This window comes from Myotis nattereri (assembly GCF_964212035.1).
Source record: "Myotis nattereri genome assembly, chromosome: 10".
NCBI classification, from domain to species: domain Eukaryota; kingdom Metazoa; phylum Chordata; class Mammalia; order Chiroptera; family Vespertilionidae; genus Myotis; species Myotis nattereri.
Window position 1 is genome coordinate 2168690 of NC_138085.1, and position 23947 is coordinate 2192636.

The following is a 23947-nucleotide window of genomic DNA, read 5'->3' on the forward strand; positions in this document are numbered from 1 at the left end:
TTACTCCGCCAGGCAAGAGAGGAGGTGTGTTTGTACTTATTCCTTTCACCAAAAGTTGTGCATGAGTTGTTAAATTAACCAACAATTCTTTTCTGAATTTTAACAGACAAATAGAGTGGAGAGCTGTCTTTTCAGCTGTTATTTACATGGGATTCATTGCATATCCTCAAATCATCACTCGAGAATGAGCCATATAAGGATCAATAGAGCATATTGACCATGGTCCTTTATAATTAAGGCCTTTTATCTCTTTCCCGTGGCAGTAAAGTGCACAGTAATTCAACACCACTTGTTGGAAAGGTACCTTGTACCACTGAATCTTCAGGTCAGTTTTGTTCTGGGTGAATTCACTCAGTTCAGGGCAGACTAAGGAGCCCGAGGCCGCAACGGTGAGCACCTGCGGGTAGGCGACGGCGGGCAGCGAAGCGTCTGTGTTCTCCAGCACCCTGAGGTCCAGGGCCATCTGGTCACAGTACGAGGCATTTCTGATTTAAAAGGGGAAAAGGTAATGAATGGCAAGGCAAAATAAACGTAAATCTAAATGAAATTAGGAACAATTTCCCTAATCCCGGTAAATTCTGCATTTTTTATTAGTATGGTGATACTTTGATCCCTGATCCTTTTGAATCCTTGGGGGACAAAGCAAGCACCACATCATAAATGTTATTCGAAATGACAATATAATCTGAATTTTTCCCAGAAGGCCCTTCACCAGCCTGATCGCCACACCACCACAGCCTACACCCGCCAGGTTCTGGGCGCCTTGAGCCAATGCGCCTGCCTCCTGGGTCAGGGGACATGTCCTCACACAGGAAGTGCTCCTGCGGGCCACCATCCCCTATACAGAAAATCCCTTTACTTCTCGGGGAGTCACTGTTAGCTGAAGTCTAATTTCAGAAAACTGCTAAGAACTGAGTATAAAATCTAGAGATGTTTGCACGCTGCCTGGGGGACACTAACTCAGTGAGTCTGTTTGTTTGGATTTTAATTTTTTGTTGTTGTTGGGATAACTGTAATCTCAATATCATAATCCTATCAACACCCTAGAACTGGGAAATGGCACAGGCATCTCGTGTCTAGAAACATGGAGGAGATGGCAGGTGACAGAGGATATGAACTACAACTAAGCTTTGTCGTTATCTCACTAACTTTCTAGCTACCTAAGAGATGAACAAACATTTTATGCACAAAGAAATACAAAAAGTTAACTATCGCCTTGAAAAATGCACATCAAGGAAACATGAGCCAGGACCAACCTCCAGGGCAGCCCGTGCCTCCCAGCGGCTCCCCGACGCTGTGAGGCGGGCTGCTGGCCTGGCTGGGGCTGCAGGCATCCGCACTCATGCTCCAGGACCAGGAGCCAGGAATTATTACTATCTCATGTTAAGGTGGGGAAATTACATATATGGAAAGTAAGCAATTTCCTAAGGCCATACAGCTGCTAAGAGGTCAAAGCAAGGCTGAAACCCAGCAGGGCCCTGAGAAAACCCTTGGATTAGGACTATATCTCCGGAAACACGCTTACTAGACATACTGAGAGTCACAAACCTGTTCACATTATTGACAAAGTGATTCCCCTTGAGCAAGACACCCCATGAAAGTGCCCCAACAGAAAGAGGGGGAGTCATGCCATCACCACTCTTCTCCCCCATGGAGTGTGGTTTCCCCACAGCAAAAGGGTGGGTGTCATTAGTGTTGTTCTCTACACACATCCATCCTCCCATCCTGCGCACACCCTGGCCCCACTGTGAGCGGGCAGCTACTTGACTGTAGTCACTTCTACACCAGGGAGCCCCTCAGAGCACGCTTTGTCTTGGTACAGGGACCAACGTTCAGTCTGGGTCCCCAAGCATGTGCCCAGCCCTCCTGGCTTGCTGCCTGGGTGACAACCTTGCCCTGTTGTTTGAAACCCTGAGACTAGAGGGTCACGATTTGGCAGCTCGGCTCCCCCCGCCACCTCCCGATTGACAGAAAGGCCCCGTGGGTGCTACACCTCAAGACTTTAGGGCAGGGCAATCTCATGCCCTCTGGCTGTAAATGCCAAAGGGGATTGTGGCAACTGCTGGTGATTCTAGGTCCTTTGGATCCCAATCTTGGATGGGAAGAGAGTTTTAGCAATCAGCTAGCCAGTGGTCGGCAAACTCATTAGTCGACAGAGCCAAATATCAACAGTACAGTGGGGCCTTGACTTATGAGTTTAATTCGTTCCATGACGGAGCTCGTAACTCAAATTACTTGTATGTCAAATCAACAGTGAACGTGATGCTGGGCTGATGTGGCGTTCACTGTGACGTTCGCTGCGCCAGCTAGCGGTGGGGTATCTGAAGCTGGCTCGTAACCCGAATTTTAGCTCGCAACTCAAAGCAAAAAATCGGCCTAGAGACGGCTTTTATCTCGAAAAACTCGTTAGTCGGGACACTTGTAAGTCAAGGCCCCACTGTACAACGATTGAAATTTCTTTTGAGAGCCAAATTTTTTAAACTTAAACTATATAGGTAGGTACATTGTTATTAACTTAATTAGGGTACTCATAAGGCTTAGGAAGAGCCACACTCAAGGGGCCAAAGAGCCGCATGTGGCTCTCGAGCTGCAGTTTGCCGACCATGGCGCTAGGCGGTACGTGCTCAAAAGCTTGACCCATGCCGAAACCGGTTTGGCTCAGTGGATAGAGCATCGGCTTGCGGACTGAAGGGTCCCGGGTTCGATTCCGGTCAAGGGCATGTACCTGGGTTGCAGGCACATCCCCAGTAGGAGATGTGCAGGAGGCAGCTGATCAATGTTTCTCTCTCATCGATGTTTCTAACTCTCTATCTCTCTCCCTTCCTCTCTGTAAGAAATCAATAAAATATATTTAAAAAAAAAAAAAGCTTGACCCACATACGGGTTTCCACTGTCCCTCAATTCCAGATCTCTACTTTTCTAGAAGAATGGGAAACAAAACAAGAATACTAGCTAGGATTTTTTAGTGAAGTGTAACAACCTTCTTTAAGACAAACATGACTCAGCCGTGTCCCCCTGATCGCTGCAGATTATCACTTCGGGGGCAGTAAGCATTGCCACTGGAGGAAGTACCTTCTCTGTGTCTGCTCTCGCCGCTGTGGCGCTCCCTGGACTAGACACCCCACAGGCTGCGAGTCAGACCTGCCCAGCACCCTCCTGGGCATAGAACTGAGGCTGGAATTGCCAAGGAATCAGACCAAAATGGAAAATGGGAGGGTTCAGGTTCACATCCCTGTCATCCTAGCTCCACATTTTATTCTTTTTTTAAAAACACACTTCTAGGTTTTCCTAGCAGTGCTCCTTAGGGGGGAAATGGGATTTTTGCACAAAAAGAAACAAAACTATGTATTTATAACTACTGTGCAGTCACACATACATCTTCTTCCCTGGTACAGAATGAGAGATGCTTGGCTTGCTTCCTAGGCAGGGTTCATTGACAGAAGGTCACACACACACACACACACACACACACACACACACACTCACACACACACGTGCGCGCGCGCCATCTGGGAATCTGGGACTGGGGCTGATGTTGCCTGAAACCCTCCTGTTCACTAGCAATCCCTTTGTGCTAAGAGTGTCACTTCCTTTGGTTCTCTGTCTAAACGTCAATACTCATGAATATGGCTTCTCCGGAAATAAACGAGTTTCTGAAGCCTGAACGAGTTTCTGCGCTGCCCCGGGGGCGTGGGCTCCACTTTCCAGCCAGGCCAGCAGGCGGCCCTAGTCCTTCAGAAAAACTAGGCCAGGGAGTCGCCAACATCTCCAGCAGGACACCTACGACCTCTCTTTCACAAAGCAGCAAGGGCCAAGGCCACTCACCAGAGAAAGGACAGTCTTTCCAACAGGAAAACAGAACAGCCACATGCAACAGAATGAAGCTGGGCCATTACCTTAGCCATATATAAAAGTTAACTCAAAATGGGTCAGAGACCTAAACAGGAGAGCTAAAACAATAGAAATTCTTAGAAGAAAACACAGGGGAAAGCTTTATGACATTAGCTATGGCAATGGTATCGCGGATGTGACATCAAAAGCACAGGCAACCCAAGAAAATACAGATAAATTGAGCTTTATCAAAATTAAAAACTTCTGTGCATTAAAAGAACATTATCCACAGAGTAAAAAGGCAATCATAGAATGGTAGAAAATATGGCTAGCATATCCCTCCCCCCTAAAACACACACACACACACACACACACACACAGAAAATAGTAAGTGTTGGTGAGGATGTGGAGAAATTGGAACCTTGTACATTGCTGGTGGGAATACAAAACAGGGCAGCCACTGTGGCAAACAGCATGATGGCTCTTCCAAAAGCTGACATAGATTCACCATATGAACCACCAGTTCCACAGATATATATATACCCATGCTCATTAAGTATTATTCACAATAGCCAAAAAGCAGAACAAATGTATTGATAGAGAACAGATAACCAAAAGGTGGTCTATACTTACAATGGAATATTGTCTTAAAAAGAAATGAAACCTGGTCCATTGCACAAGGTGAATGAACCTTGAAAACATTATACCGAGTGAAGGAAGCCAGGCACCAGAGGCCAAGTGCTGCATGACTCCACTCGTATGCGGTCCCCAGAGGAGTCAAACCCACAGCAACAGAGGTAGGGTGGCTGTGCAGGGGCTGGGGGAGGGGAATGGGAAGTGGTGGCTGTGTAATGGGAACAGAGTTCCAGTTTGGGTGATGAGAAGCTCGGAGCTGATGGTGGTGATGGCTGCACAGCAGTGCGAATGTGCTTAACACCACTGGGTTGTACAGTTTAATCCTATACAATAAGAGAGGAATATGCTAATTAGCCATTATGCCCTGAGGCGTAACAACCAAGAGCATCACCACCAGATCACGGATCAGCAGGAGGGTGGGCCAGCGAGGTACAAGTGGGCTGCAGAGAGCTACAGGAGGGGGCAGGGCAGCAAGCTATGAGGGGGGGAGGGGGAAGGGGGGAGGGGGGAGCTACAGGAGGGCAGCAGCGACCTACTGGCGCACGGATTTGTGTGCAGGGTTACTAGTGGATTACAACGGTAAATGTTATGTTGTGCATGTGCTACCAGAATTAAAGGGGGAAAAGCAACAGGACAAAGAGGGAGGGGGACTAGCCCTGTGGTCTCAGCTCCACACCAGCTCCTGGGAGAACCTCATGTGTGAGCTTCATCCCTCACATGTAGATAAGCAGTTCTAATGTCTCCTCAGGTTCCAGGTTCTATCCTCGTGTTCATGTGGACGGAGCCGGAAACAGGTGACCGTGTCCCCTCCTGGAGCGTTCATTCTGAAGGGCAGACCCAGGGGCAGGCTGGCCCTCCATGGCATTCGGGAGAGCCAATTAATGTCTGACCTACAGAGCAGGCGAACTTTTTCGTTGGTAATTTTGTATGGCCCATGAATGATGTTATAGATAGCCAAATGCCCTTGGCAAGAAAAGGTTCCCCACCCCTGGGGTAGACAAACATGAACTACACACACACACACACACACACACGTGGCAGAGGAAGGAAATCCTGGCCAATAAGCAGAGTGTGACAGGGTGGCTGAGAGGTGATGTCTGCGCAAGGACCTAAGTGGGGGCCAGGGAGCCATGAGAACATCTGGGGTGGCTCTCGCATGGAGGCATCTCAGACCAATGGAGAGGACAGCAGACTGTATGCAGGCCCCACTGGAGCATGTGCACGGAGCCCCGCCCGCCGTGTCCCGGGCCTACCTGACAGTGCAGAGGTAGGTGCCTGAGTCGCCCTGTTGGGCGGGCACGATCCAGAGGTCACCATCCTGGACCCACACTCGCCCATCTTCCCCGGGGGCCGGCCCGGCAGAACCGCTCTTGCACCAGGTCACAGTGCCGCGGGCGCTGGCAGTGGCCCCCAGCCAGTACCGCGCCTGGGGGCACCTCAGGACCACAGGCTCCCCTTCCACCTTGAGACTGGTTTTAAAATGCTTGCCGCGGTCCTGGCAGCTCCCTGCAGCCACTGGAGGAAGAGAGACCCATCAGTCTTGGTGGCTATCCCCCGGTGGCTCACCCAGGGGCACAGCACCCCCCTGACAGTGAGGCGCCCTCTGGGCCCTCTCACCATCTTGTTATAATATAATGGTTTCAAAGCTCTGAAATGGCAACTTCAGGTTTACTATTCATTCCGATTTTATGGGGAAAGTTAAATCAGGTTCACAAAAAATAATGGTGACAAAAAATAAAGATGAAAATGTTTGCCAGGCTTTTCACTTGGCCACTCCTTATTTTTAAAGTGGCTCTTAGCTGAGTTCAGACACAAAACCGAGCTTAGTCCCCACAGGGGTGTGGTTACAGCCCAAAGGCCCTGGATCCAGCAGGAATGAGGCTGCTCAGAGGAGCACCAAGATTGTCTTTGCATTGCACTTGTTTTCTTTTTATTCTATTTATCAAGGTAACATCTGTCTATACTAATAAAAGAGTAATATGCTAATTAGACCGGGAGACCTTCTGGAGACCTTCCGGACGTCCTTCTGGACAAAGCCGGGGGCTTGGCTGGCCTGCAAACCACACCCAGGCCCTCCCCCAGGCCACCCAACCCCCCAGCCCAGGCTGCCCCACCCCCAGCAGGGACCTCTACCCCAGTGGGGCCATGGTCAGCCTGCAAACGGCCCTCAGTCCCTCTCTAAGGCTAGCCCCTCCCCCAGCAGAGACTCCCCCCACTCCAATGGGGGCATGGCCAGCCTGAAAACCGCCCCAACCCCTTGCCCAGGCTGGCACTTTCCCAAGTGGGGACCCCCACACCAACTGGGGTGTGGCCAGCCTACAAACCCCCAGCAACCCCTTGTCCAGGCCATTCCCATCCCCCAGCAGGGACCCCCCATCCCAACTGGGGTGTGGCCAGCCTGAAAACTGCCCCAGGCCCCTTGCCCAAGCTGGCCCCACCCTCTGAGGGGACCCCCACCCTGATCTGGAACCCCTTTCAGGGCAGACTAGCTGGCCCTCACCCATGCACCTGGCTTCTATCTATACTAATAAAAGAGTAATATGCTAATTAGACCGGGCATCCTTCCAGACTAAGCCATGGTGGCGGGGCCAAGCACAAGCAGATAGGGGTGATCAGACCGGCAGGCAGGTGAGCGGTTAGGAGCCAGTGGTCCCAGATTGTGAGAAGGATGCCCGACTGCTGGTTTAGGCAGTCGGACATCCCCCAAGGGGTCCCGAATTACAAAGGGTACAGGCTGGGCTGAGGGACACCTCAAGTGCACAAGTTTTGTGCACCGGGCCTCTAGTATATATATAAAAGCCCAGTGACTGAAACAACTGGTGGCTATGATGAGCACTGTGGCAGCTAACCAGCCTGATCCAGGCCCCGATCAGTCGGCCAACCACCAGTGGTCCTCCCCCAACCCTCCACCGGCCCTGCCCCAGATCTTCCCCCATCAGAGCGGGCCAGCTGGACCCCACCCATGCACAAATTCATGCACCAGGTCTCTAGTTTTACTAGATTTACTGAGGCAACATTGGCTAACAACATTATATACATTCCAGGTATATGACATTATAACTTGACTAGTGGCCCAGTGCACAAAAATTTGTGCACTCGGGCGGGGGGGTGGGGTCACTCAGCCTGGCCTGTGCCCTCTCACAGTCTGGGATCCCTCAGGGATGTCCACCTGCTGGCTTAGTCCTGCTCCCTGGGGGATCGGGCCTAAGCTGGCAGTCAGACATCCCTCTGGCAGCCTGGGAGCCCTCAGGGGATGTCCACTTGCCAGCGGGAAGCAGGCCTAAGCTGTAGTCTGACATCCTTAGCACTGCTGAGGAGGCAGGAGAGGCTCCCGCCACCACCACTGTGCTGGCAGCTGTCAGCCTGGCTTGTGGCTGAGCAGAGCTCCCCCTGTGGGAGTGCACTGACCACCAGAGGGCAGCTCCTGCATTAAGCGTCTGCTCCCTGGTGGTCAGTGTGTGTCATAGTGACCAGTCATTCCCAGTCATTCTGCTGTTAGGGTCAATTTGTATATTACCCTTTTATTATATAGAATAGAGGCCTGGTGCATGGGTGGAGGCCAGCTGGTTTGCCCTGAAGGGTGTCCCAAATCAGGGTAGGGGTCCCCACTGCGGTGCCTGGCCAGCCTGGGTGAGGGACTGGTGGCTGTTTGCAGGCTGGCCACACCCGCAGGCCACCCAAGCTCCCAGCCTCTCCTTTTCATCTTTTTTCTTTTTTTTTTTTTTTCAGTGCTCCTTGAGCAGAGGCCAGGGTGGGCTGGAAGCAGGTATCTGGGATTTATTTATCTTCTATAATTGAAACTTTGTAGCCTTGAGTGGAGCCCAGGGCCAGCTAGGGCAGGTGGGAAGCTTGGCTTCCTCCATCACTGGGGGCAATCCAAGCCTCCTGCTTGCTCCAGCTCCGTGGCTGCTGCCATCTTAGCTGGGTTAATTTTCATACTTGCTCCTGATTGGCTTGTGGGCATGGCTTGAGTGTAGTGGAGGGATGGTTAATTTGCATGCTTCTCTTTTATTATATAGGACTAGGGGCCCGGTGCACGAAATTCATGCACTGGGTGTGTGTGGGGGGGGGGGGAGTGTCCCTCAGCCCAGCCTGCCCCCTCTCACATACTGGGAGCCCTCAGGCGTTGACCCCCATCACCCTCCGATCGCCTGATCGGCCCCTTTCCCAGGCCTGACGCCTCCGCCAGAGGTGTCAGGCTTGGACAGGGGACCCCCATCTCCCCCCGATCACTGGCTCTGGCCCCCGCCCAGGCCTGAGGCCTCTGGCCCAGGAATCATGCCTGGGCAGGGGACCCCCATCTCCCTCTGATCGCTTGCTCCACCCCCCGCCCAAGCCTGACGCCTCTGACCCAGGCTTCAGGCCTGGGCAAGGGGACCATCATATCCCCCCGATCCCCGGCTCTGCCCCCCACCCAGGCCTGATGCCTCAGCCAGAGGAGTTGACCCTCATCACCCTCCGATCACCAATCACTGGATCGGCCCCTTGACCAGCCTGAGGCCTCCGGCAGAGGTGTCAGGCCTGGGCAGGGGACCCCCAGCTCCCCGTGATTGCAGGCTCCACCCCTGCCCAGGCCTAACACCTCTGGCCTAGGCATCCGGCCCAGGCAGCGGGGACCTGCAGTGGCAGCGGGGGGCACCGCGATCGTGGGCTTCGCTTTAGGCCCAGGCAAGGGACCCCTAGCTCCTGGGACTGCCAGCTTTGACCGTGCCCAGCTCCCATCGCTGGCTCCACCCCTACTTCCTGCTATCACTGGCCAGGGCGGCAAAGGCGCCTGATTCTCTGATCATGGCTGGGGGGCAGGGCAAAGGCAGCCCGAGGGGCCAGCTTTAGCTCTTAGCTCCCCCCTGGTTTTCTGATCACTGTCAGTGGCAGGGGGCTTCTTCCTGCTTTCCCTTTCGCCTCCCTGCATTGTGCCTACATATGCAAATTAGCCGCCATCTTTTTGGCAGTTAACTGCCAATCTTAGTTGGCAGTTAACTGCCAATCTTAGTTGGCAGTTAATTTGCATATAGCCCTGATTAGCCAATGAAAACGGTATCGCCGTACGCCAATTACCATTTTTCTCTTTTATTAGTGTAGATATCTGTGTGCTCATTTGCATGCTCACCACCCAAAATCTAGTTTCCTTCCCTTACTATGTATTTGGCCCCTTTGACCCACTTTGCCCTCCCCACATCTGCCCCTCTGGCAACCACAGCTTGTTTTTTGCTAACAGCAAAGTCTCCCTAGATAAACACCTGCTTCCCCAGACAAGCCCTTCCCAGCTGAGAGTCCCTTCTTACCTGTGCGTTCCTCAGGCTGAATGGTGAAGGCGGACACACCCATCATCAACAGGTACAAGGTGAGCATCGTTTCCAGCAATGTCCAGAGGCCCCAGGGGCTGCGGCTCTGAGGCCCTGTACTTTGTAGCCTAGAGGAGGAGACAGAGGGTCACCAGGGACCACAACACCCAAAGGGAGAAGGTACGCCCCGGGCAGATGCTGGGAGCTTCACCCAGTAAGAGAAACCTAGACTTTTTAACAAGAAGACTCAAAATTTGGAGATTTGTTCCTCTGGAGCTGTCTTCACTGAACACACACGTCGAATCCCACAGTGCTCCGAATGACCTTGGGCTGAACCTTCCATACCCTAGTGTCTCTCCCGGGGTCCCCTGCCCTCCCTGCCCTCCCAAGATGCTCAGGGGCCTCTCCTCTTCCAGGTCTTTGCTCAGATCTTGCCCCTGGTGGGGTCTTCCTGACCTCCCGTATGAATGAACACCACCTCCTGCCCCAACGCTCCATGCTGTGCTTCCTGCTCTGTTACTCTCTAGGGCACTCATGGTCCATCTCCCCTCTCTCAAAGGTAAGCTGTACGTGCACAAGGATCCTACTTTATCTTATTCACAGTTATATCCCTCCCATTTGTTGAATGTCTAAATGAGTGAATAGTGGTGAAGGCTCGGGGCGGGGGGGGGGGGGGGGGGAAGGATGAGTCAATGCGGGGGACAAGGGGACACGTGTAATACTTTCAACAATAAAGATTTTTTTAAAATATATTTTTATTGATTTCAGAGAGGAAGGGAGAGGGAGAGAGAGATAGAAATATCAATGATGAGAGAGAATCATTGATTGGCTGCCTCCTGCTCACCCCCTACTGGGGATCGAGCTCACAACCCAGGCATGTGCCCTTGGCTGGAATTGAATCTGGGACTCTTCAGTCCGCAGGCCAATGCTTTATTCACTGAGCCAAACCAGCTAGGGCTAATGATTTTTTTTTTAAATGAGTGAATGAATCACTACAAGTCAAAAGGTCCTCATTTTACTTGTCAGAGAACGTTTTCTGTAGTCCTTATAGGATTCCTCCATATGGTTTAACTCTTATATTACATACAATCTGACAAGCGCTGAGGTAGTCTATTCATTGCTAAGTCTCTGATGTAGGGCATCCAGGGGAAAAGCAAAATGAGGCCCCAAAACTGAATAATGTACCAAGTTTGTGAAACCCTCCTCCTCCCCATAAATGTCTCCAAGATGATCAAATGCCTCTGTCATTCCCTGTAGCCCCTCCCACTCTGTATCACAATGCCTGTTATTTTGGAGAGCCATTGCCACAACTCTGCTAACAAACCACCCAAAACTGAACGGCCTAAAGCAGCATAATTTATTCTTGCTCACAAGTCTGGGGTCCGATGGAGCTTGGCTGACCTAGTTTAGGCTAGGTTAGGTGCTGGAAACCATTCATTGTCTTCACTAGCTGAGTTTAGACAGAGACCTCCAAAAGCTAGTAACCTTTGAAGTCCTAGCAAAGGTCAGGACTGCGCACCACCCAGGTAATTTAGGTAATGGTAGCTGAAGCATCATCCCCACCTTAGTTCCCTTAATTCCTTAGATACTTGTGTAGATCCTTGTTGATTATTGTTGATCAGATACTCTGCCTATTCCTGGAAATTGTCTACTGATGAGCTAATCAGATACTCTGTCTATTCCTGGAAATTGTCTGCTGATCTGTGTGTCATTGAAACCTCCTTACGCTAAGAGCTACTCCAGATCAATAAAGGATTGGAGCGGCCTGAGCATCGGTGGAAGTCCTTCAGGACTTGCCCGCCTGGTCCCCCAATATTGCAAAATTATCTCATGTCATCTCTCTCTCATTTTTGTGTGGCCCCTCTTTCAGATACCGAACCCTACTCCACGCAGAACGTGGAGGGAGTCTTACACGACAGTTAGGCTTGGCGCCAAGCTTCAGATGGCATCCACGTGGCTCTCACCCTCCTTGGACAAGTGTCTCCTGAGAGATGATCTCATGTGATAGCAAAGCACAAGCAAAGTGAGCAAAAGCACTCACAGCTTTGCTCAGGACTAGCTCACTCTTGTCTGCCCACATTCCATTGGTCAAAGCAAGTCACATGGCCAAACCTGCCATCACAGGGGCGGGGAAATGGCCCCACCTCCAGTGGGAGGAGTTGCAAAGTTACACCAGGAGGAGAAAGAAATGGGAGCAGCCATGCCAATGGCCAGACCTGCTTCTTGTCTGGCCCCCCGTGGGTAGGGACAGCCTTGAGGACTGAGGCACTGAGGCCCAGTCTCCATCATGGCCTTCATGGCCCGCACAATGCCCAGGCCCAGAAAGTACCAGGCAATAGTGATGACTAAGAGCCTAATAGGAAGTTGGGAGTGATGAGTAAATCCAGAACCAACCCCTACCACCACCCATCCCCCATTTCCCGGAAGGAGTTTGACTTGTTCTCCACCCCTGGAACAGATGGGATTCTCAGTGGCTCACAGCACACCCAGATGGCTCCTGATGTCCAGGGCAGGGCTGACCCCTGCGGAGTGGCCCTGTGCTCCAGGAGCCTCCCTCAGCAGGGAGGCCCAGCAGAGGCACGGCCTCAGAGATGCGGCTTGAACCCCACTCCGTGATGAGGAGCAGTGATGAAGGTGGCAGAGAGTCTCCCCTTATCTGGGTGTCTGCCCGGGCTATCTCCCCTAAGCTCTTCCTATGCTGCATAGGCCCGTCCTCTGCATGTTTCTGAAAGTTAATATTCCTTAACTTTACCTCTATCCCACCCTCTGGCTCATCAGGCCACCTGGTTACCAGAAAGGTCCTATCAGCACTGACCAAGCTGCCTGTGCCTCCGGACGCTCAGCGTGCCGTGTCCCCAGCTGCGCAGGCCTCAGCCCGGCTCCCTGGGTCCCTGGGAAGGATATGAAAGGGGCAGGACTTCCACGCACCAGATGTAACCAGCACTACGCACCCTGACACTAGTAAGTGAGTGAAGTCCAAATGTTGATACAGGGACTGGTGTAACAGTGACAGCTATTGTGCTAAACACAGCGTTTCTTCTCCTGTTTACCCCGTGCTGGGAACAGCATGCCAGTTTCACAGATCGTATAGTAGAAGAGGTTAGAGGTTCCGTGTCTTGGCCAACACCTGACAGCTAGTAAATAGGGATGGAGTTTAAACCCACCGCCCTCACACTTCAAAAAGCAGCTTCTGTGGCAGGTGCCACAGTTTCCTCCTCCATCTGTCCTCCCTGCTTCCCCAATAACAGCCGCCGGCTCTTAGCCAAACAAATCACCATCCCACACAAAGACTGCATTTCCCATCCTCCCTTGCACCTAGGAGTGGCAACATGACAAAAGCAGGGTCAATGAAATGCAAGTGGACATGGATGGTCCACCTGGAAGTCTACTTGAAAATCTCCACCACGCTTCCCTCCCGCAGCCTCGGCCAGGGGAGAGCTGGCTTGCAGCACCACCTTGGGCCACAGCTGCGGGCTCCTTGTTGAGAGTGATGGGGTGCAACAGAGGAGGGTGCCTGCCTTTACATGCTCAGGTTTTCTGTCCTGCACAGCAAGCCTAGCCCCTGTATGTTAGCCTCTGAGTTCAGGAAAAAGACCGGGGTAAAAAGTCCTGCGGGTGCGGGTGCTCAGTGGTGTCTGATGATTGACAGGCAGGAGGAGCTGTGCAGCCGCCTCTTGGAGGAAAGCACCCCTCCCCCAAGTGCAGGTTCAGGCTTGGCTGGGACTATGTGAGGATTTGTAACCATGTTCAAACTCATTTTTCCACCAGAAAGTCAGGCTGCATCCATTCAGGGCAGCTGCTAGCTCAGGCTCCACAAAGCGACAGAGCTGGGAGCCTGGGAGGTCTCGTCCTAGCCCTTTCTCAGGTGCGGGAAGTGAGGTGGCTGTTAACCCTCTTCTCACAATCACACATCTGGCCAGGGTTAGAAGTAGAGGTGTTTCAACAAGGACCCTGTCCCAATCAAACAACACTCTCCAATGCCCGCGTGCGGCAGCCGCTCCCCCTCTCTCTGCCCAGACCCCCTCTGCCCAGGCCCCCCTCCGCCCAGGCCCCCCGCCCAGAGAATTGCCTTGGTTTCTCTCTGTGGACTTTGGCAAAATAGCAGCTTTCCTGTGACCTTTCCAGGAAGTAGCCTCAGACAATAACCACAAACAGGTGGCAGCGATTGTTTTCAATAATCAAAGCCCCCGAAAGGCTGCAGCCCAACCCCGTGTGGGAAGCCGTCAGCCTTCGCAGAGCCCAAGGAAAAAGAATTTGTTTGCAGAGGTTTGCACCAAACACTGTGTGCCTGGCCCACTTTCCTTAAATGTCTTTGAGTTACAGGCAATTCTACATTCCTGCCTGGATCCGAGTGGACCTTCTTACTGCAAGAAAGAAATGTTAGGGCAGCTCGTTCCAAGTGTTTGAGTTACAGTTTTATCCTTGTTCATGGTTGTCTTGTTTTTGTCAGATAACTATGTTTCTCCACACTCGGTGTAAAACCACAGAGGAATAGGATGACAAAAGCAGGGCTGGGAATTTTTTAAAAATGACCCAAAATGTGTGACGAGCTGAAAGAAGGAGAGAAAAATGCAATAAGCAGAGAGCAATGGCGCAGCCCGCACCGGCGGGGACGCCCCAGAGCACTGCACTTTGCTTCCTGTCTCCACCTTGTTCTGAAGAGGTTGAGATGCTGCACAGAAAACTCTGAGTCAGGTGGCACCGCCGCCCGAACCAGGGGGCGGGCCCTAAACGTTCCTGAAGGCCCACAGCCTCGGGCCTCAGGCACAGCACCGCCACCGCCAGCTTGTGAAGCCAATTCCTAAAAACCCAAACATGTTTCAGGCATGTGGTGCCAACCTGAAGCCAGGGGGGAATAATACTTCCATCCAAACGAAGCTTGGAAACATGTTTAAATGCTAAGGTAAAGCAAAATATAAAGTGTTTCGAGCTAAGTCTCTGGACAGCACAGAGGGTGGGAGGCTGGGGGTAGGGAAGAGCCCCGTCACTCGCTTAATACAATTCACTTAATATGCATTCCTGCTGCTTTGAAAAAAGCTCCTGCGTTTATTGAATTTAGAGTCCCATCTGTGGTTGCCTTGGCAGGGCCAGACCAAATGATTGCTGGGCCGTATATGGCCCGCGGGCCGGACATTCCCCACCCCTGCTCTAAAGAAAGATATGACCACTTTGAGGCAGCTTTTGTTGACAATTGTCCTGGCTCAAAGAACTCTTAATGAGTCATCTATGAACTATTTTTGTTCTTTAAAAAAGACAGGAGCCAGTCCCCGCCCACCCCGGACAAAGGGTTTGCATGGCCCTGGCCGAATGGCAGCGTCTCGGGGCCCTGACTCTGGTGGAGCTGAGGACACAGTGACTCAAAGAGAAAACCTGGACAGGTTGAGACTGGGCTCCCCCAAGGGCTACACTCTGTATATATTACTTTCTGCCAACAAGTACCTTACTCCCTAAAGCCATCCCTGTCAAATCTTCTGAACTCGACGGACTTCTTCCCTAAAACCACTGAGTAAGAGCTTCAAGAAAACAGCTCATCTTCCAACCCCTTCACATCCTCTGCTCACACACTGGGTTCCCATGGAAGCGGAGTTATTCAGAGCCTCTGAGCTGGACCATCAAGCAAAGACCCTTTTTTTACAAACTTTCTTCTCCATCAGCCTGCCCACAGGCTAAGCCCGACAAGACCCCCTCCTCACCCCCACCCCCCGGACCTCCCGAGTGCTGAGGTGGGCACTCTTGGCACCCGGGAGGCCCTCGGCACCCACCACGCACAGCCAGCAAGCTTCAGGTCCCCGGCCTGTATGTGTAAGAGGGATTCGCCGCTGAGCTCAGTATCCAGTGAGCACGCACCCTCGATACAAACAGGAAGGCATGGAAATAGACTCAGATACCTCCATTAACTTAGCCGAGCCACAGGGCTGATGGAGTGACAGCCAGATGCAAGCCTGAGCCTACAGGGTCCTGCCTTGATACTCATCCTCTGTTCGGCCATGAAGCTCAGCAGCTCACCCAGACAGCCTTCCCGAGCCCAGCGTCCTCCACAGCGGCCAAGCCACCCTCTTAAGATGGACTCTTCCAAGTCTCCAGGAGGACTCGTGGTCAGAAACTTCTCTGTCCTTTTGGAATACAAAATTTCCTTCATGTGAGCTCTACTTCTTGGTCAGCTTCCACCCAGGCCGGCTCAGAAGGCTACATGTTGCGGAGCCCTGAGACCTAGGGAGCCTGCACAGGGAGCGTTCTGGGAAGCAGGTGGACTGGAGAGTCTGGCGGAGTGGTCAGGAGGGCCCGCTGTCTCCGTGGCGGCCGGACGGGTCAGTGCCAGCAGGCAGACTGTGCGGCCTCTGCGAGGCCCTGGCTGCTGATCCCTGAAGCGGCTATGGCCTGACGTGCATCAGGAGGGAAGGTGGCATGTGATGAATAAAGGGGTGACCACCGAGTCGGCAGGAGAAAGCACTTGACGAGTGTTTGCCCTCAGCAGCATGTTCCGGAAGAGGCCCCAGAACGCAGGCGGAGTGACTTACTCAGAAGCACAGCTAGCAGACCCCAAGGAGGCATCAGAGCACCCAGCCTGCGTCGGACTAACTCCTGCGAGGGGCCATCACACACCCAGAGCTCCCTGCGACAGCCAACACCTCAGCAAACACCAGGCACTACACTAGAAAGCGGGCAACTCTACCCAATGGAACCACAGCCGATGTGAACATCCATGTTATAGAAGGACTAGGGGCCCGAGGCACGAAATTCGTGCAAGGCCTTGGCCCCCGCCACCACTGCTTTGTCCAGAAGGAAGGACGGAAGGACGTCCGGAAGGATGTCCAGTCTAATTAGCATATTACGCTTTTATTATTATAGATGTTCAACATGTAAACACACACACACACACACACACACACACACACACACAGCCTACCACGGAATGCGGATGCTTTCATTCAGACGACGCAGAACAGGAGACCGCGGCTGGTGCCCTGCTTGCTGTGAGCTGGCTCTGAGCCGGGCAAGCCACAGAGGCATTTACCTATCTGGGTCACAGTTTCTTCATCTCTAAAAGGCAGGGGTTGGGCTGCTGGAGTCACTGCACCTCCAGGTGCACAGCCCTCTGCTCCAGCCTGGACGTGAGCTTTGTCTGAGCCCTGAGCACCGCTGTCATTTCCAAAGCCTCGAATTGGGGGCTTCATCGGGTAACCGCCAATGGGTCCCCCACTCACTCACATCCCCAGACAGCAAAGGCAGAGCAGGACTCCAGGCCCTGATTCTCCTGAGCGCCCGCCTTGCAGCTGCTTGGGCTGCTCACTGGGTGACACTGATTAGTCACTGGGCTGGGCGCTGGCAGGGACAGGGGGCGGGAACAGGTGACACCCGTAGCCGAGATGCCTCAGCCCCTGCAATCGGAGTGGCAAACACCTCAGACATCCGAATTATCCATGAGCCACAGAACTTGCCCATTGAACTGCCACAGTCAGAAGAGACAAGGACCAAGCTCTAAACCGCCGGCCAGATTAACCAGCAGGTCCAGGTGTGTGTGCTCCCCTCACCGGGCGCCCCGAGGCCTCTCAGAGGCTCTTCCCGCGTCCGCGTGGGCGTGGCTCGCCGGCTTCTACAGATGCCGCAGCAGCAGTCCCGGCCCACGTGGCCGCCCGCCTGTGCCCGTGCCCATCACCCACGGGTCCTGCTCACCCCCCGAACACAGGCCAGCCTGGGACCCGAGTCCCACAGAGGGAGGCCGGTGAAGCCAGAGCGACATCGGAGCAGCCACGCAGCTCCGCCTGCCTTCCCTGGGACCCTGCCCCAGGGAACCAGCCACTTGTGAAGGGAACCGGGGCGTGCTGCCAGGGACTCCCCGCTCACACACAGCCCCCAGGGCGCCCCCCAGAGGCACCAGCAGTGCCGCCAGCAGACTGCCCACCGAGAACCACTGTTTGAACTCAGCGGGACCCCGTGGCGCAGAAGGGTCGCCCAGCTGAGCCCCCGCAAATTCATGACATACAGAAAATGTGAGTTAGAATAAAGGTGTGTTTAAGCGACTCACTTGAGCAGCCATTGTTATGCGCGATGGGCGACCAGAAATGCTCAATCCAGAGCAGATTCGAGGCAGCAAATGGGAGCCGGGACAGGACTGGCGAAGAAACACAGAGAAGAGGCCGCCGATGGACAGTAACAGGGAGACAGGAAAACTGCAAGGGCAGATGCAAGAGCCGAAGGCCACGGGAGTTCAGGCCTTCAGAGCAGACACAGAGGGCCACCTCCTCACGGTGCCCTCCGGGGGTTGGGGGGTCAGGGTGTCGGCACAGACAGCTGGTGCGTAAGGAGCTCGAGCCATGAAGAGCAGGGGAACTTCTGTCCAGAGCCTGCGCCTAGGAGGGGACAGTGAGCACTGGCCATGAGTAATAATGTGACAGCACCTTCACTGCCTCCGCTGCTTCTGCCACCGCGGCCCCCGGAAGGGGAGCGCAGCCAGAAGGAGGGAGGAAGTGGATGGACGTGGGGTCCATTCCCGGCAGGAAGGGAAGTCGAGGAGAAGGCTCTGGGCTCCAGGGTGAAGGAGGGAAGACGCGAGAGGACGCGGACAGATGCTTCTCCCTCTTCTGGGCTCAGAAACTGCAATAGTAGAAGAGGAGGCGCTGGCGGCAGAGGCGCTTTCTCCTGCTGGGTCTGCTCGCTCGGGATCCCGCTGCAGCAAACAGGAGCCGTGAGCCAAGGCCACGAGGGAGGAGGGCGAGGCGGCATGGCGAGGGTCTGAGTCAGCCCCCTGCTAGCCTCGGGTCTTCGCCAACAAGGAGAGGGTCCAGCTGCTCCCCTGGGCCTCCCGTGCAGGAGACCGGCCTGGCGATGAGGAGCGAGACGCCCTGGAGCTGAGGCTGAGGGCACGCAGTCGGCAAGGAGCCGTGCGGCCGACTGGAACCATGCTTACCGGCTGGTGAATAGCCACATAGGCCCCGACTCTCCACCCTCCGCCACCCCGGCACCCTGCTCCCCGTGGTCCGCGTGGCCCCTGTGCTGACGGGTGGCGCTTCGCCTGCGGCTGGTAAACAGTTTGAGTATCACTGGCACCGGTGGCCAGTCCATGCGGGAGAAATGATGGCACAGCCAAGATGTGAGGGCCTGTGGAGCCAGGAGGCACCGTGGGACCATGTGGCGAGGGCCATGTCATTGGCTCTGACTGGGCTGAAAGGCAGACGATGGGTTTTCCCAGCAGCAGATTCCAACGCCCACGATGGCCAGGTCCAGCCGCCTCTCCGTGGGAGCCAGGAAAGACCCACAGGCCAGCAGGGGACTAGCCACCGCCCCTCACTCCTGGGGACACAGCCTCCCCTGTGCTCAGGTGCCTTCCTGGCTGGAGGAGGGTGCGAGGTGAGAAACTGAAAGACCAGGCTTCTCCCCGGGAGGGACAGCAGTTCTGAGAGAGGCCCATTGAGCCCATCAAGAGGGGGCAGCGTGTACTGGTAGGTTTACCTCCTTTTTCCTGATGAAAAGGGGCCTCAGGGGACTCTTATTAGAAGAGTTAGTCAAGGTAACTCTTGTGGCTTTGATCCGCAGTGAGAATAAATTCTGACCATACTACATGCATCTCACTAATATTTCCTTCCAAAAGTGTTACAGCGCCAAGCAGATGGCATTTCTTTCTACACCAGCAGGTCGTCTTTACCCTCCGGGTGACGTGCCCACCGGAACGGCCTGGCCTCCGAGGGCCATTGAGGCAGCAGCATCCCCTGTCCTGTGTCCGGTGTGGCCATGAGAGAGAAGTCAAGCTCACGCACAAAAATAAAAGGTAGAAGCCCCCTGAGTTGGATCTGCACTGGGTGGGGAACCCCGTGCTGCAGGGAGGCCGTCTTTGGCCTGAAGGCAGCCTAGGCTTCCTGGGTTTCCACTGCCCCAGAAAGCCCCGCCAAGAAAACGTGCGCTCTCCCCGGGCCTGGGCAAGGCCGCGTTCCCTTGCTGGCCCTTGGGCTTCTCTCAGCTCGCCACGCCAGCCAGCCTGCTCCCTGGTGGTAAGAACAGCCCCCTGGCACTGGCCATCTGAGAGCCAGGCTGCTCCCCTGCCCCTCAACCGACCTCCCGAGCCACGCGAAGTGGTAGAGAATCATGTTCACCAATATCTGGAACTCTCCTGTTTGGGGGCACACACAGGAGCCCATTTCTCTGCACAGGCGGCATGGCCGCATGACGGTGATCAGGCCGAGCCACTTCTCTCCTGGCGCCCTCCCCCAGCCCGTTCTGCGGCCACCGTGAGCCCTGAGCCTTGTTTGTCACACAGGGTGGCAGGCCGTGCTGCCAGGAGGCTGAGGTCCTCTCTATCCACGGCCCACGCACTGCTTCCTGCTGTCCGGGACAGCACACATGTCACAGCCGCCGAGGCCGGCAGAGCCCTGCAGGCTGTCTTCTGGCACCAGCCTTGTAAGGCCCCAGCGCCATCAGCCTGACACGCTCACCGCTGGCAACATGGAGCATGAGCCAGCCACTGTGCTCTATTGAGCTACTGAGGTTATCACTGCAGAATAACGGACTGGCATGCACAGAGGTCAAAGGGCAGAGCTGGGCCTCAGACGCGTTTTCTATTGCTGTGTAGTCAACTGCCACGCACTCAGTGGCTTCACGCCACACCCACCGCTGAGCTCACATTGCCGGGGGTGGGCGCCTGGCCTCAGCTTGGATGGGGGTTGGACTCAGACCGACTTCAGCCTCAGGGTCCTTTCCCAAGTGCGACGCTGCTGACAGAGCTCTGTGCTGTCATCTACCTGGAGGTCGCCCCTTCCTGCCCAGGGCCTCCCCACGCGGCCAGCTGTCGCCTCCAGCTCAACAGGACGCCAGATGCTGCTTCACATCTCGGGTCTCTCGACTCTGACCTCTAGGCCTTCGTCTATGGAGCCCACTGGCTGCTCACACACACCCAGAAGGTCTTCCTTTTATTAATGTCAAGTCAACCGCCTGGGGACCTAAATTACACCTGCAGAATTCCTTCCCCTTGCCCCAGCAGGTGGCCTGGTCAAGCACGGGACAGCCCATCCTAGTCATACACACACCCTCGCTCAAGGGAGGGGCTTAGACAAGCCATGGGGTCAGCTTCAAATTCTGCCTCTTCCAGACATTGAGGGAAATGCTCGGAGGAACAGAAGCGCTAGGAAGTGTGGGTCATCCACAGCTTTGCACTGACCTCTTCTTTGCTCCTGAACAAGAACACCTCGCCTGCAGCCTTGCAGCACGGACATCACCGTGAGAAGTGCCAAGTCTCAGGCGCCACCGACCTGGCGAGTCAGAGCCATCTGCACGTCAGCAAGACCTGGGGTCGAGGAGCACTGCCGCTAGGATTGGCTTAGTTATTTATTTTTGTTAATCCTCATGCAAGGATACTTTTCCATTGATTTTTAGGGAGGAGGAGCAACGGAGAGAGGGAAACATTGATGTGAGAGAAGCACATCGACTGGTTGCCTCCTGCACGTGCCCTGACCAGAGCCGGGGATGTGCCTGCAACCAAGGTATGTACCCTTGACCGGAATCAAACCTGGGACCCTTCAGTCCGCAGGCCGACGCTCTATGCTCTATCCACTGAGCCACCCCGCTAGGGCAGGATTGGCTTATTCTTAAGTAAAGCGGGCACATGGAGTGAGCTGCGAGCGGCTTCTGAAAGAGCCTCAGGGTCTGACGGTGATGACGACCATGGTGCTGATGCTGTGAGGATGTTGAAGATGGGGATGACAGCTAACACTGACCTTCCACCAGAGAGTGGGCGAGTTTGAAAATGTATTATTTCTTTTCATTTCCCCAGCATTTTATGAACTACATGCTATTATTTTTGTTTTAAGAGATGAAGACGGTGAGGCTTACAAATGTTAGAGAACTCCAAGCGCCGCGGGACCATGCCATTGGCTCTGGGGGCTGAGTCCTGAGGCCTAGGGAGCACAAGGAGCAGTGGTGGGCCGGGTTCGGGCCCATCCTTCGCTGAGGGTTGTACGACCAGGTGTTGAGCTAACAAACTGGGATTCGGGCCAATCCCACCTGTAAATATGGATCATTCAGCCACAGCGTCGTGCTCCTTTCCACAGACCATCCCGTCCGAGGGCGGGCCCATCGGCTGGCCACAGGCCCGGCCCGCAGGCCTCCGGGTGGACTCGCGTCTGCAGTCCCAGTGAAGTCCACGTATTCTTAAATTTCCTCTTGGCATGGCAGGCACATTTGGGGTGTGACTACCTTCCAGAGATTCTTAAAAGTAACTAAGAACCCTGCTCTCTAGCCCACCCTTTTCTTCTGATGAGTGAAACTAGCATCCAGAAACATAAAGTTATGTTCCTAAGCCAAATAGCAAGGTAACAGCCACGCCTTAAACTGGCTCTTTGCCCCAAAGTCAAGTGCCGCAACCATTTGCCTCCTGCGTGTAGGAAAGTATTCATGCTCATTGTGAAACAGGGGCTCTTCGCTAGAGCATGCGTCAGAAACGCTTGCAGGGGCCTGATTACAACTTCTCAGACTTCTCTCTCGATTGTGCTACTGGTGAGTCTAATGCCCATTTATTCCCAGAGAACCATTGCATAGACGACAGGACAGAGCACAGGTTTGGAAGGAGAATAAGTCTCAGGGAGGAGGGTGAGCGGTGGAGCAGGCAGTGGCTCGGCCTCGATGCACTGATGCCTGACTCCGACCCCAAGCCCCCGACGTCCAGGGCCCTGGCACAGGTTTATGAAAGCTCCCGGGCAGTTCTAATGCTCACAGGCCGAGAGTCACTGGCGCAGGGTCTCTGAGGGGCGAGAGAACCCACATCTACCCGTCACTGCATTCCTCACGGCCCCACGGGGACCGGCCCATCAGCTGGCCACAGACTTCCACCCTTCCCACCCTCTGCCGTCCTCCTCCCTTAAGCAGCGCTCTGTGGGCAGAGGACAGAACCGATGACGCTGAGGCCAAGTTTCAGATGCAGATGGGCTCAGCTGTCAGCCCCCCCTCCAGCACTCACGTCGGGCTGCGGACGCGCTCTGTGAGTTCTGTTTCCAAACGGCCTCCCAGGCTTTGGTCCTTGAATAACTCGTAGGTTTGCCACTGGACGTGAGACCTCATCTTATTCCCAAGGACGTGGTTCTCAAAGTGGCTCCCAGACCAGCATCTGCATCGCCTTGGGAGTTAGAGATGCAAGTCCCGGCCGCATGCATACACACACACAGGCATGCACACATGCGCACGCATACACACACACACGCATGCACACACACAGTCAGTACGTCCGACAGGGCCCAGACTGTGCTGTAGCAAGCCCTTCAGGTGATGCTACAGGTCAGGTTTCAGAATCGCTGGCCTAAGTGTCCCCAAATGTCCCATCAAGAGAGCAGGTCATGACCAAGGGTCCCTATAGAGAGAGTGGGGAGTGACCACATAGAAAGACAACCCACATCTGTGCCCCTTGCACCCCTCAGTCCTTCATCACCAGAGGCCGACTGCAATCCTGGGGCGGGGGAGGGCCGGAGGGGGGAGGGGCCTGTGAATCCTCTGTGCCCCTCATTATTTGTGGTCCAGGGTTGGCCTTTGGAGGTCAGTGGGAGTGGGCTGCGGAGGGGAAGGCCTGCTTCAGGCCTGGAAGACGCTCCCAGGCCACCCAGGAGCAAGCGGACAGAGGCCTCCTTCTCGCCTATAGGACAGTCACAGGGGCCGAAAGGCACCTGAAGCGGACAAGACCGCGTGCGGTGAAGCTCAAGGCAAGGGCTCCCTTTATTCCTCACCGACCTGGTGACAAGGAACCCTCTGTTCTCTTGGGAAGGCAGAGCCCAGAGAAGCAGGCCAGGGAGAGGGCAAGCGCAGTGGGCGGGATGCCTGCTGGGGGGGGGGGTGGGCGCGAAGGGGGCGGGGGCGTAGCAGGCAGACCCCCGCTGGGGGCAGGGAGCCAGCCGCTGCACTGCCTCAGGCTATAGAAGGGGCCCTGCAGAGATGATGAGATGATGGCAGGCTGGGCTCCCCCCCCTCTGCCCCCCCACCCCCGCTGCAGGGGGGTGGGCTCACGGGGGTGGGGGGGTGGGGGGGAGGCGAAGTGGGGGAGGGGGGTGTCTCATGGTGAGCACAAGTGTGTCTGCAGCACCTGCCTCGGGCCAGGGCCACCCTCCTGCTGCTTCCCGCGCCCTGAGGCCCTCCTCCTCCTCCAGATCACTCTGAACAGATGGGGAAACTAAGGCACAGGGAGGGTAAAAGTAAATTGTGTCATTAATTTCATGATAATTGGG

At 54.6% G+C, this 23947-nt stretch overlaps 1 protein-coding gene across 4 annotated transcripts in view; it reads right to left on the reverse strand.

Annotated features, from left to right (window-relative positions):
• The window catches only part of IL1R2 (interleukin 1 receptor type 2), a 35664-nt gene that overhangs the window by 10701 nt on the left and 1016 nt on the right, over positions 1-23947 (reverse strand). For 3 of the 4 annotated variants that reach the window (XM_081101637.1, XM_081101636.1, XM_081101635.1), the window contains exons 2-4: positions 9753-9880; positions 5721-5982; positions 305-485 (exon numbers count right to left, since the gene is read on the reverse strand). In XM_081101637.1, coding sequence (XP_080957763.1) covers positions 305-485; positions 5721-5982; positions 9753-9819 — 510 coding nt within the window. In that variant the 5' untranslated portion in view covers positions 9820-9880. The remainder of the gene's footprint in view (positions 1-304; positions 486-5720; positions 5983-9752; positions 9881-23947) is intronic. The other variant, XM_081101638.1, reaches the window with a different exon arrangement.